This window comes from Sorex araneus, chromosome 1 (assembly GCF_027595985.1).
Source record: "Sorex araneus isolate mSorAra2 chromosome 1, mSorAra2.pri, whole genome shotgun sequence".
Taxonomy (NCBI): domain Eukaryota; kingdom Metazoa; phylum Chordata; class Mammalia; order Eulipotyphla; family Soricidae; genus Sorex; species Sorex araneus.
The window spans coordinates 307,630,749-307,652,424 of NC_073302.1; the positions used below are offsets into that span (position 1 = coordinate 307,630,749).

The 21,676-nt window shown below is 39.2% G+C and overlaps 1 protein-coding gene across 1 annotated transcript in view; it reads right to left on the reverse strand.

Moving 5' to 3' along the window:
- Window positions 1–21,676, reverse strand: part of NEIL3 (nei like DNA glycosylase 3) — a 44,917-nt gene that overhangs the window by 8,098 nt on the left and 15,143 nt on the right. Inside the window, exons 3-8 of the mRNA XM_004614684.2 lie at window positions 12,813–12,947; window positions 12,305–12,518; window positions 8,662–8,736; window positions 6,698–6,864; window positions 3,069–3,241; window positions 1,161–1,578 (exon numbers count right to left, since the gene is read on the reverse strand). Coding sequence (XP_004614741.2) covers window positions 1,161–1,578; window positions 3,069–3,241; window positions 6,698–6,864; window positions 8,662–8,736; window positions 12,305–12,518; window positions 12,813–12,947 — 1,182 coding nt within the window. The remainder of the gene's footprint in view (window positions 1–1,160; window positions 1,579–3,068; window positions 3,242–6,697; window positions 6,865–8,661; window positions 8,737–12,304; window positions 12,519–12,812; window positions 12,948–21,676) is intronic.

The window sequence follows — 21,676 nt, forward strand, 5'->3', positions numbered from 1 at the left end:
TTGTTTTGTTTTGTTTGTTTGTTGGTTTTTTGGTTTTTTTTGCTTTTTGGATCACACCTGGCGATGCAGAGGGGTTACTCATGGCTCATGCACTCAGGAATTACTCCTGGCAGTGCTTGGAGGACCATATGGGATGCTGGAAATCAAACGTGGGTTGGCTGCATGCAAGGCAAAGGCCCTACCCTCTGTGCTGTTGCTCCAGCCCCAGGCCTGATAGTTTTTTATTGATTGTAGAAATGTTTCTCATTTCAGATTCAAAAGTAGCAGGCATGCTCTTTAGGCCTTCTTAGTTAAAACACAGAACACTGGGCTGGAGAGATAAAATAGGAGTTAAGGCTCTCCCCTTTGCATGCAGATGACCTGCGTTCAACCCCAAGCACCACATATGAGCCTCACCAGCAGTGATCTCTGAGCATAGATCCAGGAGTAAGCCCTGAGCACTGTCAGGAATGACCAACTACCCCCCCACCCATGCCCTCTCCAACCCCCAAAAAAACCACCATCCCAATACGGCTGAGAAATAGCCACTTTGTTTAGCATAAGTGATCCCTCCATTGAGCCCTCTCAAGAAGAGTACACACAGTCAACTTTTATGAATAATAGTGTCCCTTTAAGAAAAAGTATCTCTCATTATAAGGAAATATTTTTAAAACATGAACCATGGTCATTGACAGAGGATAAGATAAAAGAGAAGTCATGCATTTTAAATTTAAGCCTTCTAGTATTTTCCAAATACACTGTATGATGCATGTATGTGGAGAGAGTAAAACAACAAAACCAAATGCTTTTCTTATTTTAACTGATGCAGGCATTACTGTTTTTATTCTCCTCCCTATGGAACTCTCTATAGTCTCTAAGCAGTACCAAAAGAAATTAACGTCTTCTTTTTTTTTTCTTTTTTTTCTTTTTTGGTCACACTTGGCTATGCACAGGGGTTACTCCTGGCTCTGCACTCAGGAATTACTTCTGGCGGTGCTTAGGGGGTCATATGGGACACTGGGAATTGAACCTGGGTCAGCTGCGTGCAAGGCAAATGCCCTACCCGCTGTGCTACTGCTCCAGCCTTGCAATTCAACTACTTTAGCCAGTGGATGATCTTTCTATTATTTTAAAACTGAATGCCAGCAACTTAAAGATGAACATAGAAAGTTGTACCTTACCTTTCAGAATGTCCAGGGTAAGGGCTGGGGAGATCTGGAGAAGAGTCATGGGTTGTTTTCAATCTTTTATACGCTGGAGTAAGTGATTTTGACTGAGAGCAAACCGTGGGTGATGCATTTACTTTGTTAGATGGTTGAATTCTGGAGCTTGTTCTTTTCTTGGAGGTGAGTGGCAGGTCACATAAACCAGCATTAATACAAGAAGATTGAAATTCCACATCTAGTCTATTGTTTTGGCTCTGTTTTCTTTCCAGTGTATTGGATTTATTGCTAAAATCGGTCAACACTAGGGTCGTAGTTCCAAATGCAGTTCTCCTGTTGATTTTTACTTCTGTATTTGGTTTTCCAAAGTTATTACTAGGATACTTTACTAAATTAGTAAAAGGTACAGAGTTTTCTTCATTCTTGAGTATTGAATCTGCAAGAAGAGAGAAGTGATTCTGCAGTTTTCCTATAACATATTATTTGAAACATCTTTTTAACTTGTTCAAACATTTAAGATTAAATCATTAATATAATACTATTTCAGTTCAAATAATATATGAACTGAAAATATAAAGTTAACATGATTAATTAAAAGTAATGTTTTGATTAGGAAATAAAGTACCATACAAGTGCCAAATTTCAACTATTCAAAGAAATTCGGGGTTGAATGTAACAAAGATCTTCATTTTCCTTGCACTATGTTTAAACATTCAGTTCATTCAGCCATCAGTTTTGTTACTATCAGGCAAAATATTGAAGTGGTGTTTATTAAAGGCAACAGATAAGTCATAAAGTCTTGGATTACAGTTAGGGGTCTATCTAGAAAATAATAGGCATTTATGAGGATTTCATGACAAAACTAAAAGGCTGATCTAAAATAAGATGAGTTACAAAGGCAATATTTAGCCCGTATCTTTCAACAAAGTACAGTATTTTAGAATCTGTGTTGCAACACCCTAAGTTATAGCTCAGATATATGTCTTTTATACAAAGAGAAAAACGTTAATGAGGTATATAGGAGGAGCACAGAAGAACACTGAAATGTATGTGTGATCCTAAGATGTGGTGTTCTGAGAATTCTCTGATGAATGAGACTGTACAGTGAGGGACACCAAAAGGAGACACAGTCCTTTCGGCCACCAAGAGAAAGGAAGGGGCCCGCCTTCCTGGCCCAGAGAACAAAACACAATCTGACAGCGAACACAATGTGGAGGTCCATAAGTCAAGAATGAAGCTCCTCATCTCTAATTGGGGAAAAAACTAACACTTTGAGGACACAATAGAAGCCGCATCAATGAGCCAGTTCTTAATCACAGGTTTCCTCTGAGGTTTTACATTCTCTGAACGCATGAAATTGTGAGCTCTGAAGAGTTATTTTGAAGGATTTCAATGAAATCAGTACAATTGTCTGAGTAAAGATTTTAATAACAAGGGGTATGAAGGATAAAGAAGAGGGGAAAAAAAATCAGAATTTTTCTATTCCACCTGCAAAGATATTCTTACTGAAATCCTCCCTTTCAATTTATGGAATGCTTGGACTGAATAACAAACTCAAAAGTTGCTGAAATCTGCATAAAACAAAGCTTTTATTGAATAATTCATTAGAAACAGTGGAGAACAGATGTGATCATCTCAGTTTTTTGAGATACAAAGGCACACACTCTTTTAGCTCAAGCATGTTTTCCTCCTCCTTGTTAAAAAAATTATTTATTTATATATACATATATATATACACACACACACACACATATTCAACATAATATCAGCATGGTTTACATGAATAGGCTGGCAATTCTTTTTAGGCTCTTGGAAAGAAAGCATTTTACTTAGTTATGAAATATAGCAAGATGGAACAAGATATATGCCCGTCTCTATAATTAGCCCCCTATAGAATGAAACATTCATGCCACAATTCCATCTTACCAATAGGCCTGCATGTTAGGCAAGCATCACATGTTCTAGAAGATGGTGTGTTTATTAGTGTGCAGGCCACGCACGTCCAGTGTTCTTCAGATCTCCGAGCCACACAGTCCTCCTGAAACTGATCCCTTCTCTTAAATGTCCCACTGATAATACTGGTCCCAGGAGGCAGCTGGCTGGAAAATAATTTTTCCTCATTAAAATATCTTTCACTTTTTTTTTCTCATATAGTCTGGATATTTTAGAAATTATTACAGACCAATTACATCCAAATTCTCAGAAGTTCTATTTCTGGATAAAATGTTTTTGGTAGCATTCTATTGATTGCTATTCAAGACAGAAATAAGAGAATATTTTACTTAGAGCCAAGAGGCTGCATTTTTTTTAAGACAAACTGTTTTGACAAAAACACTGGGAAGCATGTTTCAATGATATTTACGTAAACAGGAGTCTTCCCAAAGCAAAACTAAATATATGTGATTTTCCAAGTTGGGGCAAAAGGTTGCTATGTAGAAACTAAGATATTGAAAGTAAATGAAGGAAAAGTTCTGCCTTGATTTTTGTTCACAGACAAATCATGACTATCTATCTGTAACTTAATTGGCTATTTGTAGCACAAAATGCCTCTGTAAACTGATAGAGTAGTGCTGAATGCATAGAATACATCAGTTGGTGGGTCGGTCAATCCATGCCAATGTTATGGATTTTTTTCAAGTTCTAAATCTAACATAGAAAAGAGTTCTTTAAAGCTCCTCATTTCTGGTGATAATGAATTGGAATTGGTGGCCTATTCCAAAATAATATGTATAATTTACTGACTTACACAGAAACGTTGAAAGCAATTTTCCCTTTGTATTTCCATTTCTTAGTCACCAACTAATACATTATTTGTAATCTCCACTGAGTTGTCACCAGAAATTTCAAACTTAGTTACATGGTTCTACTCGGCTGAGCACTGGCTTTGCAATGATGCTATGACATAATACCAGCAACTGCTTTATAAATTCCTTCATATTACCAGGAATAAAGGAATATCCTCTATAAAGAAAGAGAATCTTTGCATATGGAATTAAATATCTTGAGGGGGGAAAGAATCTTGGATTGACTGGGTGGTTTCTTCCAATTATGGAGAGAAACATTTGAGACATACAGAAGGAAGTAAAACCACAGAGATGGGTTGGGAACAGTGTAGTGGGGAGGGCATTTGCCTTGCATGTGGCCAACCTGGGTTTGATCCCCAGCATCCCATATGGTCCTCCACGCACTCCCAGGAGTTACCACAGAACTAGGAGTAATTCCTGAACATCACCAGGTCTGGCCCCAAAGAAACTTAAATAAGCAAACACAAATAGGCTGCAGAGATAGGGGTTGGTATGAACAGGAAGCCATATGGGCAAAATCATGGACTGTCTCCTGACCTTTGCCGGGAGCACAGGTCTCCCCACACATTAAAAAATATCTTTTTTTTTTTTTCCGTAGGGGCTGGGACTGGATCCCAAGGCACACTGGCAATGTTTGGCCTCACGATACAGTGGAGTGTGGCGGCCACATACTCACCACATACACACCTGGAGCTCCCTGACACAGGAAAACCTCAGGCCTCATGTCTTGGCAGAAGGAATGCAGGAGGAAAACAGCTGGGCGGACATCAGAGATGTGCCAACAGCCAATTGTGAGGCCAACAGGTAACTTTCTATGCCCACCTACTCTTGCTAGCCGTCGGACACGTCCAGGAGTCCGCATCTCCATGCACCATAGCGGGGCGATACGGGAGGGGGATGGGGGAGTGTAGGGGAGGTGCGGGGGAAGTGATTCATAGCTATACCAGGCAGTTCATGAACAATATCTCGGCTTTTATTTCTACTGTGTGTAGCACTATCGTCCTGTTCATCAATTTGCTCTAGCGGGCACCAGTAATGTCTCCGTTGTAGACTTGTTACTGTTTCTGGCATATCAAGTACATCACTGGTAACTTGCCAGGCTCTGCCATGTGGGTGGGATAGTCTCGTAGCTTGCCGGGCTCTCCATGAGGGACGGAGGAATCGAACCCGGGTTGACCACGGGCAAGGCAAACACCCTACTGGCTGTGCTATTGCTATTGGATGTGAGGACGTTATCACTGCGACATCTGTCACCTCATTGATCGCCAGGGTTGATTCGGCTGATCTGGCTGGCTAGGCGGGTGTCCCCTTCCTCCCTCACTGCTCCATGTCCGTTCCTCCCGAAGCTGCACTCTTGGTCAAAGAGGATGGCCTTACCTGAATAGAGACAGACCCATCTTTGGTCGATGGTATATGAGTAGCTGTGCTCCCCTGCTAGAACCTCTAAACAAGCTCCCTACTGTGTGTATGGTTGTTAAATACCCTAATTTGTTGTGATGCACATTCTCAATACCCACTATAAACTTTTGATCCTTGCCTTTTTACTCCTATTCCAGAAGAATTCGTACTTTGTGGGCTCTATGTCTCTTCATTTTCAATCTAACTATATTACAAAGCTCTCAGTCCAAAGTTATCAATCCAACTGATTCAGGAAATACAATGAAACATTCTCAGTACTTCTTATGACTCCTACTATTTTATTCCATCCTAACGATAACACCAGCTAATATAACTACTCCATGCTTTGAGTCTTCCTTTGATTTCATTACTGTTTCCATCATTCCTCCAAATGCTTAGGAATATTCAAGGTCTGGGTTATACTCCTTCTCTTCAATGACTTGGTTTGTGTTTTCACTTACTTAACCCAAGCTCTGTATGCTAAGGTCAATTTAAAACAGAGCTTTTCCTACGAGGTTTTCCCAACCTTTATATACAACCACTCATACCCCTGAATTCTTGTAGCATTAATATACTCCATGTCTGTACCGATTATTTTGGTTTAGAATCACATTTACCACTATGCAACTGTTTTATATGTTACTATTTCTCCCAGTCTTCCCCACAAGGGATGTATGGTATTTTTCCAGGATAACTGTGCATTGGGAAAGAGGAAATCACCAGATTGCACACTGGTTCTGCAGTGACACTGATTCTAGCAGATTCAAACCCTCACTGAGCAACACCAATCAGAGGAGGGGCTTATGGATGTCAGGGAACCAATGGAACTATAGCCTAAGTTCACCACGTCAATGGTGACACTGTGGGCCCCTGGCATATCCTGTAATTATCTCCATTGTTCTGGGATGCATCAAAACCCAGTGATTTTGAGAATGCTTCATCAGTAGCCTGTTTGACCAAGAAAGCAGAGTGTTTAGAGAGAGATCTTTATTATTTTTTAATTTTATTTCTAAATGAAGACTTTTGAAGGCAGTTGCTTTTTTCCCAATTATTTATAATATCAATGCCTCCTGATAATCATTTTGTAAAGGTGATTACAACTGCAGCCTGCTATTAATAACTTAGCTAGAGATTTATTTTACTGAATTCTGTAATGATATCTGGTTTGTTTAGACTATTGGAAAATGTACTTACTGTTTCTTTCCCAGTGGTTCTGACACTCTGTGTTATGTTTCAGTTATATTCAGTAATAATCTGATGGCTATTAATTAATGTTTTTATATGAAAAAGATGCTTAGTTATAAAATTGGGGCAAACAGGGGCAAATAGATACCTTTAAATTTGATATCTTACCGTATATTAGCATGTTGAGGATTTTCTTTTTGACAATGAGGACAGAAATATGTCATTCTGTTATTTTCTCCTAAACGACATATGGTTATTTTTCTAGAGCACCGACCACAGTTAGGACGCTTATAAACCTTATAATGTTTAGAGATGGCAGATCCAACTTTACAGCACTGCAAAGCAAAGATGATAATTATAGTATAATGCTAGCCACATTAAAACAATGTTGCCAAGAAATCAAAAGTACATCCCCTTACATGCCATTTCTGGAAATAATTGTTAGAAACTACAAGTCACATATAATCTTTTCTTTTATCTATGAGAAAAGGTATTGGCAACATTTAGGAATATTTGTTAAATAATATTTGTGCAAAGAAATTACTATTTTATGACATTAGATTTCAAAATTCTGGGTATAACTTTATCCTCTTATCTAAATGGGACATATAATTTTTACAATTTAAAACATTTTGTGCCTTTCAGTTTTTTTAATTGAACTTAATTATGTGGTCCTGAGAGATTTGATTAGCTTTAAACCTGATCACATTTAGAACACTTTAAACTGTTTACTTAGTGTTAATGATCAGAAATTTATTTCTGGGGGAAATGTTAACAAGAAAATCTTTTTTGGTTGACCTGACAAAAGACTCAAAATTTGAGACTGTCATTGTCTTACTCTGCTCACATACATTCACGCTCCTGCAAAAAAAAAGCGTATTCTGATTTTATATCAGCGTGTGAAAATGAGAATGTCTGAAAACATAGCTTATTAGGTGTAAGCTTAAAATTACAGATACTTCAAATTTATTTAGCAAAAAACCTGAAATTTAAATGGGCACTAAAAGGATATAATTCCTATCATAAACTTTCTGGGATGAATAAATGAGCATAAAGAATATTAAAATAGGGCTAGAGAGACAGAGCAGCAGATAGGGTGCTTGTTTTGCAATCAAAATAAAACAAAATAAAACAATACAACAAAATAAATATTAGAATACCCGTAGATACTGAAGGGAGGTATATAAGTAAGAAATTCATTAATACTTTAGCCAATTAGTGAAAAATACCAGAAAACCTGCCTTTCTTACAGCTATACACAGCCGTGGCATTTAAAATATAAAAGTGTTGGAGTTGGAGGTATAAAAGAATTACATGCCCCACATGTTTGAGGCCCTGGGCTTGATTCCTTTAAACACTAAATAAATAATTTGCGTATAGAAAGTGGACGATAGGTGTAAAAATAATATGACTTTTTTTTTTCTTTCCCTTTTTGGCTTTTTGAGTCACACCCAGCAGTGCTCAGGGCTCACTCCTGGCTCTGTGCTCTGGTACCACATGTGGCAGTGGTTGGGGAACCATGTATGGTGTGCAAGTCAAGTGATTTATTCCCTCTACTGTATCTCTGTCCCAACAATGTTTTGTTTAAAAGACAAATTGTGTTTACTGAGCTCTGTATGAATAGAAAAGCATACACACAACTTTTCAAAGTTGTGTTTTTACTAGTACTTATTTCATTCTCAATGAAGTCTATGACAGACAGGAAACATTAGTGTTCTATCTGACAGATGAAAAACTAAATTTTAATATGTTTTTGCGAATAACCTAAGAAACAGATGGCAAGTGGCAAAATCTGAAGTGAGGTCTACTTATCCTAAAGAATAGTCTCTCTTGAGATGTCCTAAGTTTTACTTTTATGTTGCCAGTAATTGAATTAGATCTGAAATAAAATGGCAACATAGCATCCCTTCAATTTAGGATAAAGGTAATTAAATATAAACGTACTTAGATGAGTTCGGGTTGAACTCTGACTCAAACTTTTAAGATTGTTAGTTATGTCCAGAACACGCCATTTGCCTTCATTTTATCCTTCTACTTTTACCACTAAATGAGTACATATAACTTTAACATTTTTGGTGCCATCGAAATGGGAAAATTGACATTTTATATTGTCAACAATCGTATGCTCTTACCTTGTAGAAAAGAATGCTGAAATCACGTGTCATTTTCACAAGGTGATGAATCTGTTCATCTGTTAACTGACAAACCTTAAAACAGAAAACAAATGTAGATACTTTCATATTGTGGAAAAATAACACCACTTGCCAATTTTAAGAAAACTATAAATAACACAAAAAAACTATAAGCAGATTTGAAATATACATATATATCACTGTCACTGTAATCCCATTCATTGTTCATCGATTTGTTCGAGTGGGCACCAGTAACATCTCTCATTGTGAGACTTATTGTTACTGTTTTTGGCATATCCAATATGCCACGGGTAGCTTGCCAGGCTCTGCAGTGTGGGCACGATACTCTCTGTAGCTTGCCGGGCTCTCCAAGAGGGGTGGAGGTATCGAACATGGGTCGGCTGCATGAAAAGCAAACGCCCTACTGCTGTACTATCACTCCAGCCCATACATATATATATACACATATATATTCTAGAGTACTGGTTTTCATATACTCTCATTAAATTTCAAAATTTCATCTTTAAATAGGTGTATAGATAAACTGACCTTATTGTTTGTTTGTTTTGCTTTTTGGGTGATACTCGCCGATGCATAGGGGTTACTCGTGGCTCTGCACTCAGGAATTACTCCTGGCGGTGCTTGAAGGACTGTTTAGGATGCCAGGGATTGAACCCGGGTTGGCCATATAGGATGCCGGGAATCAAACCAGGGTTGGCCACGTGCAAGGCAAACACCCTATCCACTGTACTATTACTCCAGGCCCCTAAACTGACCATTCTTAATGATAATTTTTAAGCATTTATTGAATTCAGGATCATGTATCTTCAAGTTATCTATCTTGAGGGTCCAAAGGGATAGTTTAATGGGAAAGGCAATTACCAGGCATACTGCTGAGCTGGATTTGATGCCCGGAACCCCATAAAGTCCACTGAGCATCGCCAGGAAAGACCATCCCTGAGCACAGAGCCAAGAATAAAACCCTAAGCACAGCCAGGTGTGGCCTAAACCCCAACTAAAAAAAACAAACAAATAAGCAATGTTTCCCCCTTGAAAAGTCTTGCTGGATTTGAAAAAAAGACAATAAAGAAGAAGGAGGTGAGGAAATAGGAAGGGGAACAACAAGGGACGGAGAGAAACTGAGAAGCAGGCGGCAGAACCAGATAGCTTCAACAGCAGGGTTTGGGTGCTGGCTGGGCGTGATGCCCACCTAGCTGTACAGATCACCAGGGATTGTTATTCAGTTGCACCGTGCCGGAGGCTACCCATTTGTATGCTGCCAGGAACTAACGGGAGGTCTTTGGCAGGTGCGGGGCAGCAGTGCTACCACCAAGCCACCTTCCTGGGCTCTCCAAAGACATTTGGGGGGGGGGAACCCCCTGGCATAAATTTCAGTGTCTCCCTGCAAACACAATCATCCTTGGGTCTCTGTGCTATTGTGGCTTTTTTCAGAAGGAATTCTCATACTTTTTGTCTTATGTACATGCATATAAACAATAACTATATACAACAGTAAACCATTTATTGGTAACTCTTAAAACCTGAAGGCATCTAATCAACATTACCATTCTATGACAGTATGGCATATACCTTTCAATTATTTAAAATTTAGAACGAATACATGTCTAAAACTCACCTATTTTCTTATTGTACCTTACATTCAGTGACACCTTGAAATGCTGAGACATAGTTTTCAATAAATGTGCATGTGCTTGCAGAGAGATAATAGCTAAACTTCAGGAATGTCATTAATTTTTAAATCCACAGACATTTATGGGCATATGACCTTTTATGAGATGAATAGCTGACTAAAAGTACTGATGAAAAGGAAATTCTTAATTTTTCAGGAGCAATAACAATACTTATGATGGCAATACCCTGGGTTCTTTTTTAAAAGCAATTTCCACTGACGTCTAAGTGATTTTAGAAAGCTTGTTCTAATTAAATTAAAGCTCATTGTGTACTAAAATTCTGTTTCATTATTCAGATCTGACAGAAATTTGATGAGCTTGTTTCAAATATCAAAAGATGGAACTAAATCTAGAACAATTATGAAGTAGTTTCTTCTAAGTGTGATTTCGGCTGATTGAGATTTTATGAAAATTATCCAGGAGATACTTATATCTAGATTTGGATTTTAACCTCTGATATTCTCGCAAGTACCACTGTAACACTGTCGTCTGGTTATTCATCGATTTGCTCGAGCGGGCACCAGTATTGTCTCCATTGTGAGACTTGTTGTTACGGTTTTTGGCATATCAAATACGCCACGAACTGGAGCGATATAGCACAGCGGGTAGGGTGTTTGCCTTGCATGAGGCCAACCCAGGTTCGATTCCTCCGTCCCTCTTGGAGAGCCCGGCAAAGTACCGAGAGTTCTCACAAGTATGTCCTATTAATTATTCATTCTCCTTTCTGTGATTTTATCACTTCTCTATCAGTTTTCCTTTTTTCTTTTCTCAAAGTATAAGTAAACTCAAGCTTTGGCAGCTGAACAATAACAACAAAAACAAAAACAAACATGGGCCATAGAGCTAGTACAGCGGGCAGGGGGTTGGCACTGATGATCCCGAGTCCACTCGAAGAGATCACAGTGAATGCAGAGCCAGGAGTAAGCCCTGACCACAGCCGGGTGCTGCCCTGCCCCCAATAACAACAACAACAACAACAATAATAATAATGTAAATTAAAAAATTAAAAATAAACAAAAAACCAAACCAAAATCTAGTCTTTTCCCTATATTTCCCTTGAGCCATATAATTCCCTCCCCCTTCCTCTTGTTAAAATATCTTCTAATAAGTGTTCTAAATTTTACTGCTGTTTCTTCACTGATCACTCAGTCTCTGTTACCCGATTTCCATTCTTATTCTGCTAAAAGAACAATGCCCATGTCTTGAATCGTTATAAATAAGAAGGCATGGTGGGCCAGAGAATAGTACATTGTGTAAGGTCTTGTCTTGCATGAGGCGGAAATGGGTTCAATCCTTGATCCTCCATATGGTACCCCAAGCCCCATCAGGAGTGATCCCTGAGCACAAAGCCAGGAGCAAGAGCTATAAGCAGTGCTGGGTATGGCCTCAATTGTTGGGTTTTTTTTTAAGGCATGAGTATACAGAGTATGGAGTTAATATGCTAGAATGTAAGAACACTGTGAGCTTCACATATTCAAACATCCAGCAGTAATTCTTCTTTGCCCTGTGCCTGCCAGGAGCAAAGAAGGCTGCATTAGACTGAGGCTACATTTGAGAACAGAAGAGGCATCTTCCTTAAGAGAATTTTCTAGTAGCCAAAGGAGGCAGACTTTAAATACTAAGTATAACAAGGACCTCTTTATGATTGAGAGTGATAAATGACAGGAAGAAAAATCAAAGACAAAAAAAAGAAAGAAAAATCAAAGACAAAGCAAATTTGCGGAGATCGGATGCATGGGGTGGGAAGGCAGGTGATTCCTGTGAGATCCACTGAAAGAGTACTGAAGGATGGCCTCACTGGGAGGTGGGCTCAGAGCAAAGACTCGAAGGATAAACCCCCCCAAAGTCTGTTTGGGAAGACTGTCACTGTGATACAGATTCCACTGTCTCATGGGGGTTCCTTCACAGTATTTAAAAATATTGAAACTGTTGAAAAATTACCCCTGACCTACTTGAACAGCAGGGTGGAGACCAGCGTCAGAGAGAGCCTCATTTTTGATGATGTTTCCCACCCCTGGCAACACTCTCTGATCCATCAGCACATCACAGAGCATCCGGCCTTTTTGGTCCTTCACTTTGCTTTCTGCTCTGGAGAAGCTAAATTTAGGTGAACAGACATCTAATTCTTCCATCATTCTTATTCTCTGTTGGCTTTCTGCTGAGTTCCTATAGAAAGGAATATAAGACACATTAATCATAAAGTCTGCTTAATATTTCATAGTGTCACTGAAAATGAGTTTTGATGAAAAAAAACAATATACATGCATTATGTTAATCAGGTTACAAGTTACACAGCCAGACAATAAGAGACTAACAAACTGTATTAATTGGAGGTTCTTTTACAATGAGGTTTTAATCTGTTCTCAAGCACATTATTTGGGGACTTGTTATGTATTAACTTATTTTCTTATTTTTTTACGTCCCCCTTTTTGCAGCTGCAGTGCATGTATTATTCTTTACCTGAGTTCTATCGTTGAGTCAAAGAAACAAATTAAGTCTGTGGAGAGTTGCATTTCTAAAACAGGAAAAGCTCTGTTCTTATTTTTATATCCATGAGGATTAATCATCATGGAGCCGTTCATTCCAAAATGAATCCTGAAACAAAATCAAACTTGTTTATGAGTGGTAGAAACTATCACATATGATGTTTTTGCTTCTTCACCTTTTCTGTTTACAGCAAACAATTAGTTAAGGTAGATACTTTTAATAGGCAGAAAACCATAAATAATATTTTAATATAATTTCCCGTTATGGCTTTGCATCCATTTCACCCCACAAATACAATTCTCATCATCATCATCTCGTTGATCGCTGATTTTCTCGAGCGGTCTCAGTAACGTCTCCATTCATCCTAGCCCTTAGATTTTAGAAGCCTCTCTTTACTCGTCCTTCCCAACAATGCCGCATTGGAGGCTCTTTCAGGGTCAGGGGAATGAGACCCATCATTGCTACTGGTTTTGGCATATGAATATGCCACAGGGAGCTTGCCAGGCTCTCCCACTCGGGCAGGAAACTCTCGGTAGCTTTCAAGGTTCTCCGAAAGGGAGAACAAGGCTATAAGATGTCCTGGCTGTGCTTCTGGGAGCTTGGTTTTATAGTCTCTGGATGTTGGCCATTGATGGATTATTATTATTTATTATTCCTAGAGAAATAATAAGGTCCTGACAACAAGCCCAAGAAAAAGACTCCTTCTACTCTTTTCTTGTCAAAATATCTTTTATTCCGGGAACAGTCTAGTATTGTTCAGCTGTTTCTCAGACTCAAAAAAATATTGGGACAAGGCAGGGCTAAATTTAAATTGCCCAGAATTTGTGCCTTTATAAATGTTACAGAGCTCCTAACATTAAAAGTCCTTATTATAAGCCACAATGGGTTGGAAATGTTGAAGCATTTCAAGACCGCATCTACAGTTTACGACACGTTTTTTTCCCCCACTGCTTTTGGCTATACGATGACACTTAAAAAAATGTATTTTTTGGGCAAAATCTTTCACGTCAAAAAACAAAGAGAGAAGAAAGAAAAAGAGAAACAAGTCAACCTGATATTGTCTCGCAACCTTTTAGATTTCTTCTATCTTTCTATGGAGTGGGAGGTAGGCATTTATAAATATTTACAGTTAACTTGAAAGCCCAATGCAGAGATGAAAAATTCATAACCTTTCAGATTGTAAAGGATTGATTAGCATGTCCAGAAAAAAAAAAAGTGATTTTGGGTGGCCTGTGATGAAGATCAAAAATGATTCTCCAGATGAAATAGTGTGGTCTGCCTTTCAAATCTTTCTCCTTACAGCTTTGTTGAGTTAATAAATATGGCTCCTTTGGCAGCAAATGTTACTGCTCGGTGGTGCTAATTCCAAAGCATCCTGTTATAGTACTGTACAAGGTTAACCAGTCTAACTTTAAAAATGTGGGTTTTAAACTCTGGGTGCCCCACTATCAATCATAAATGCATTTTACATGCCCCATAGTTCTTGACAGGGAAAATGTGTGCCTGTAAGTACTCCATAATTTAGCTGATGGAGCCTCAACCCCAGTGAAAGGTGTACAACTGTCATGCCCGGGAGCCATCGTATCTGAAAATCTTTTCAGCTGCATGGCTCATAAAGTGGATTCTAAATCACTTTCTATAATGAAACTGCACCCACATAAAAAAAAAAAAAAAACACCAAACCCTTAAAGGTTAAGACCCAACTCAGAAAAGCAGACTCAGTAGTCACAGTGAGAACCCTGATGCAAATAACTAAGCCTGTTTTGTTGTTAAAAATCAATTTAATTCAAAAGTATACAGAAAAATATATACTTGTTATTTTCCTTGTGTTAAATAGCTACATCTTGTGACAAGGAAGCCGATATATTTCCATTTACTGGTAAATGATGGATCTGAAATATAGAAAACATATCGGTGTCCGTAATAAAAATGTGGCACCGTTCCAAAAACTGCCATCTGGATCTTTTCCGGACCAGGCCCCGCAGATCCATAATACAGATTCCTTATTAGAATTAATCAAGTTTAGGAGTGTTTTATTAGACCCCTATTTCTTTTCTTTGATCTTTTCAAGCTCCCTCCATCCACAGTCCAACTGGCTCCTTGAGATCGCCCATTCTATCTTTGATGCTTCCTGGCAAGCACTGAGCATCAGATTCAATCTTCAGTGGTCTCTCTGCCCTATTCAAAGACCCCGTACCTTGGGTCTAGCTGATCGGGAGCGGACATTGGGGGCAAGGTGAGTACACTGACACACAAGTTGATACGATGAATTTCTGGGTTCGGGCATGGAAGGTTGCAGGGTGTTGCTGTCTCTCGGAGATCTACTATGAGGGGTACCTATAAGGCTGACTTTATACAGTCCTCAGAAAAGCTGAAAGAGGACCTCGGTCTGCAGACAGAAATGATGATAGCAGATTTCAGTGGGAAACAGAAATCACAAATAGGTCCTAGCAGCTTGCAAAATTTTGCTTCCAGTTTGGCCTGAATCCTCACTCCCGTCTCTTTAGTTGTAATATAATAGAACATCTTCTTTTATCTTTCATTCTGGACTTGATTTGACAGTACCCAGCTTTGCTCAAGGTTTACTCCCCGCTCTCTGCTCAGGGGTCACTCCTGGTGGTGCTCGAGGGTCAGAAATAGAACCAAGGTCACCTGTGTAAAAGGCAAGCACCATACTCTCAGCACTATTTCTCTGACCCTACCCTATATTCTTTTAATAAACAATTATTAAACTTATTTAGGGTAGGCTTCTATAATTTGCAATCAAAACTTGAACATCAAAATTGCATTCAGAACAAAAATGGAATTGATATTAATAAAATCCTTCTAGCTAACAATTTCTTCCTAAAATAAATGATAAACTAAGACTTGATACTATTTAATCAGTCACATTCTTCCAGCGAACTACTATTGGAATAATTTGAAATCCTTAAGCAAGCATAAATAGCATGAGTAGAGTGGTGTTTATAACAACCTAACTGCTTGCAAGGCAAGTGCTTATGAAAATTATCAAGTGGACAAAAGTGTCCTCAGAAAACAGAGCATAAAATAGATCAATTTATTGTAAAATGTATGCTAGGAGTTTTAAAAAAAGAGGTTGTTCGAAAGATGGCTTCACCTATGTAGAAAAGGAATAAAAGGAAGTCTGCTTTTACTCAGAACATAAATGAGTGAAATTATTAACGCCCGCAATAATGAGGAAGAAAAAAGTGCCACATTATTTTAAGATTCATTCACTTTCTTGAGACCACCAGAGACCCGAGGTGCAGTGAATTAGGCTCCAAAGAGTGATAAGCTCCTTCGTGGGGAGACAAACGGACCTGTGGTCAAGCACAGGAGGAAGAAATGACTATTAAAAATGGGTCAGGAGGGGCCGGAGCGATAGCACAGCAGGTAGGGCGTTTGCCTTGCATGTGGCCGACCTGGGTTCGACCCCCGGCATCCCATATGGTCCCCTAAGCACTGCCAGGAGCAATTCCTGAGTGCAAAGCCAGGAGTAACCCCTGAGCATTGCTGGGAGTGACCCAAAAAGCAAAAAAAAATGGGTCAGGAGGGGCAGAGAAGAGATGCAGGGGGTAAGGCACTTGCTTTGCATGCAGCCCACCATGGCCGGATCCCTCACACCATATAGGGCCCCCTGAGCATCACCACGGGTCATTCGGACTCTGAGCACCGTGCATCCTTCCTTCCTCCCCATAATTGACATGAAAATAACTAAAAACAAAACGTCTTCAAAAAACTTTCAAGTCGTGGTCAGGGAGAAAGGACAGTGGGTAGGGCATTTGATTTGGACACAGCCAATCGGATTTGATTCCCAATGCCCTGTATAGTCCCCGAGACTGCTAGGACTGATCGCTGAGTGCAGAGCCTGGAGTAAGACCTGAGAAATGATGGGTGTGTAGCCACACCCTCACACACACATAAAAACCTTTTAAATACAGAATGTGCTAAATGTTACTACTGGTGGGGCAATTTAGAATCCCTGCAGCATCAGATTTGAGTAGAGCATACATTCATTTATAAGATATCCCCCAACCTCCCACCTTACACGCTTACACACACATCCCCACCCCTGGTTGGTCGCACATGAAAATGATGCAAATCCTGGCAGGGAGACCTGGAAGATCCACCCTGGGTAGAAGGCACTAATCTGCAGGGAACCCTGTCTTCTTGAGTACTACCCACAGATGAAGCAAAATGATCCCAAACTGATAGATTGCAGCTGGGAAGAGACAAACAAACTGCAGCTTCCCTGAGCCACAGGATGCTTCCTTTGCCCAGGGTTTCAAGAATTAGCAAGAACTGCTCTTGCAGAGTAGAAGCCAAAGCAATCTCTCTGTGGCCAGCGGAGAGGCAAGGAATTGGCTCCAACACTAAATTCTGCAAAAGACTTAGAGGAAGGCTGGAAAGCCTCTGACCAGGGAACACCATAGAGTGAAGGGAGAGCTTATTTTGGGAACAAGGGAATCAAATTCCTATCCATCCATAGGCATCCCATAAAAATGGCAAGCCCAAGATTAAGACTGGTCTAGGAGAACAAAAACTTCCTTCCTGTCAATAATGAACCTCTCACTGAGTAACAAGCAATAGTGGCCTGCCAAAGGGGAGTGGCAAGGCTGTGGGATTCTCCTCCCCGACCCTGCCCCGCCATTCGTATGTAAGTTCTGCCTGGCATGGAGCAGAAACACAGAACAGCCACACCCTAGCCACACTCCAAGAATAAAGTGGTAGCTGCATTTGGTGGCTCTACACTCACTGTTGTTTTTCGGGCAACTACAAAATAACAAAACCCAAAGCCATCCAACTCCTTCCTTCACCTTTCAATTCCTCCACCCTTCATCACTGTTTAAGAGATAATACTGTATCTGCGCTTATACTATTGAACTCAGTCTGTACTATATTGATGTGACCATAACCTCGAGAGTCAAAAACGAGAACACATTAAAAATATAGAAACAATAAAGTAAAACCATAAAGTGTAATGTTAAGAGAGGGCAATTAACAGAGTCAGATCCAAAGATAGCTCAGATGTTGGAAAAATTGAGGCAGATAAGTTAAAAAAAATATGACTTCTGAGAACCATGTTTAGTGGGTATGATTTTACAGCCTTCCAGTCTTCTAAGTACTAAATGCTTCATGCGGATTTCAGTTTAACATGTTTTCAGGGGTTTAAAAATCTTGCACAGAGAGGTCAATAAACACTGATCATAGCCAGGCTGGGCCATGTGTGAGTCATTCTTCAATATGCAACTAGCAAATGCCTTTCTTTCCTATTCTTGATACATTTCTAGGCCTTTCGACTGGACACAAAAAACAACAGCAACAAGCTCCACCAAAAATACATCTAGGAATTGATACTAACTTTTAGAATGGTAAATATATGGAGCAAGGATGTTAACAGTATTTATTAGTGAAAAATGGAAGGGGATGCTAATCAATCGGTTTTGATCAAAAATGATGAAGCATTCTCATCAGAGAGTCCTTTACACATTGAAAATAGTAATGTAGGGTTCCAGAGAGAGAGAGAACATCAGGCAAGGTGTTTGTTTGCATTTGGCCAACCTGGGTTCAATCTCTAGCATTCCCATATGGTCCCCTGATCCCCTCCAGGAATGGTTCCCAAGCACAGAGCAGGTATAAGCCCTGAACACAGCAGGCTGTAGTTCAATTACAAAACAAAGAAAAAGAAAAAATAATGTACATATGTATTTTATATCAATGAATGCAGTGCATATTACAGGAACACATCAACATAATTTAAAATTCTAATTTAATATCATAATTTATAAATATTCATATGTACTATAAATATATATCAAATATACCATTTCTATTCTTTCTATATCACTGTATCACTGTCATCCCGTTGCTCACCGATTTGCTCGAGCAGGCACCAGTAACATCTCCATTGTAAGACTTGTTGTTACTGTTTTTGGCAGATCGAATATTCATGGTAGCTTGCCAGGCTTTGCCATGAGGGCAAGATACTCTCGGTAGCTTGCTGGGCTCTCTGAGAAGGACGGAGAATCAAACCCGGGTCGGCCACGTGCAAGGCAAACGCCCTACCCGCTGTGCTATGGCTTCAGCCCATTCTTTCTCTAATTATTTATAAAACAATTGAGTGCTTTCTTAGTGGTACCAATTATGGGTAGTGTTCACTTTTTCTATTTTACTTTTTGAGTGATTTTAATTGTTTCCAATTGGCTTATATGTCACTTTTAAAATAAGAGAAAATGGCAATAAAATGATGCTGTATATTATTAAAAGTCGCAGGAAGCAACAGAACCAGTGAGGCCCTGTCAGTGTCAGGGTGCAAAGGGGAAGTAAATGAATTTGAGGTCCAGATTTCCAAATACCCCTCAGTTACGCATGAAGGGATTATGGTAATCAAAACAGAAAAAAATTAAGTTAGCATTTTGAGAACTAAACATGCTTAATTTTCCTACCTGCAGTTTACTTTAATGGTGTGTTCTATTAAATAACAAATGATGGAGACTCAACTCAAAAAGGCTTAGGGATCAGGGAGTATTTTGTAGTTTGTGAACCCTGAAGTGCTCAAGAGTCAAGCTGAAGGGAAGGCAGGAATATAGCGGAAGCTCAGGAGCAAATGGAACAGGCAATGAAAGAGCCCCTGGTATTCTCTTCTTCTTTATGCAATGTACTTATTTTCTCTGCTCTAGCCTGGTCTCTCTTGAAAAGCCAAGTAAAATGGCCATGTGCAATTATATTCCGAGACCTCACACCCGTGGCTTCCCTACTGTAGAGGGTCTAAAACTCCTCTCTAGATGAGAAAGGTTCAAGAAGCAATCAACTCAGATGAACCCAATCAACCATGTCAAAGAGAGAAAATGACATGTGATTGTTAAATTCAACTGGCACTCTGTGGCCAGGTGACCTGTTTTCAGAAGGAACACTCCAGTAGGAATTTACTCTTCCAAATAATAATACAATTCAGCTTCGAATCTCGATCACACCTTCGGTTTTCTCTAACATTATGCTACTGTTTACCACAACTGCACCTCTGCCACACAACACTTTTATGAATACGGTGTGGTGGGTTTCAATAAAGACTTTGTAATAAACTAAAGAGAGCTGTTGCATTATCTCTTGCATATCTAACAGAGAATCAGATCACTTAGATGCCAATAAATTACAAAATCAATAATATATAAAGCTTTTCTAAAATGGCAAAGCCTCCAAAATATTTCAGATACAGTTTCTGGTCTCTGAGGATAATTGCAGACAATCAACGTAATGTAAATCAGAGATTGGAAATAGCAAATTGTTTTTGGAGAGAGTTACTCATGAAAAAAATATATCTTTTAAATGTTAGCCCAAGATGTTACAGCTGTGTACATCTGATTGAAAAGGCAGCTTATGGGGTTGTGGGCGGGGGGAGGGGCGGGGTGCTCGGGCAAAAAGACTTACAGGTACATATGTTAGTGTTGGTAACATATGCATTCTATGTTAATATGAAATATACATTTTGCAGTGGAATTATGAATGCATACATTGAAATTCATTCTTATAGGCCATTTTCCTCAGTTTGTACTAATATTCGCTAAAAAATTGGAAACAATTTTGATTTACTTGTAGGCTATTATGAAAAGTGTTCCATGGGACCAGAACGATAGTAGAGCAGGTAGGGTGTTTGCCATGCATGCGTCCTACCTGAGTTCAAGCTCTGGCATGCCATATGGTCCTCCAAGCACCTCCAAGCACTCAGGAGTAATTCCTGAGTGCTGAGCCAGGAGTAACCCTGAGTATCACTGGGTGTGACCAAAAAGCAAAAAAAAAAAAAAGAGTGTTCAAAAGTAGTTTGTATGGGGACAGGAGAGACAGTATAGTAAGGTGCTTGCCTTGCACATGGCTAACCGGGGTTCAATCCTCAGCATCCTGTATGGTCTCCTGAGCACCTCTAGAAGTGATTCCTGTGTGCAGAGCCAAGAGTAACTTGTAAGCATTGCCGGGTGTGACCCTCAGACAAATAAAACAAAAGAAGAACAAACCAAACAAACCAAAAAACAAAAGTCGTTTGTATTAATCACACATAACATCACAACTATTATGTTAAAAATAAGTGGGGTCATATTCCAATAATTTCTTTGCATTCTTTGACACTTAAATGCTTGAGCCCTTTCATATGTATTTTAGTAACATAAATAGTCACCTCTAATTTATGTCTTTTCAAAGTGTAGATTTCCACACTCTTTCAAAGGGCTATTCCACTTTCATAGAAAAATTTTACTTTCAGCACAAATGACTCCCATGAAAATTCACGGCCTGTCTCACAAGATACAGTCAAACCCATCAATAAGTTTAACTGCAAAAAGCTTCATTTCTGGCACATATCTAGTGGCAGAAAGCTGAAGACACAAGTGGTGACTGCATTTGCACAAAGATCACATTTCTTAGAAGAGATATCCATTCTTCTAAAATGCAAAGGAGCACTTTTTTAATATTTATGCTATATTTTGAATGGGGATACCACTCATTTTTGGTTGCTCAATTCATATTCAAACAGATGGTCTACTACTCATCTTGAATTGTTCTATAAGATAGTCATTAAGGCTGTAGGAATGGGAAAATAAGCAGGCCTTTCCCCCACCCTTAACCTAAGATAACTATCTGGGAATGCAAGTAGTTCACTTAGTTCAAAAAAGTGATTGCCCTTGCTGGGGAGTTTATGAAACACTTACTGACAGACCCGTACTGAAAAATGATTCCCTCTCTATCAGTCTGGTGGAGAACACTTGATAAAAACCTCCCTCTCCTTATAGGGAAATAAATCTGCAGCTAACCCAGAGAATCAATAACATATCAATGTTTTCAACTGT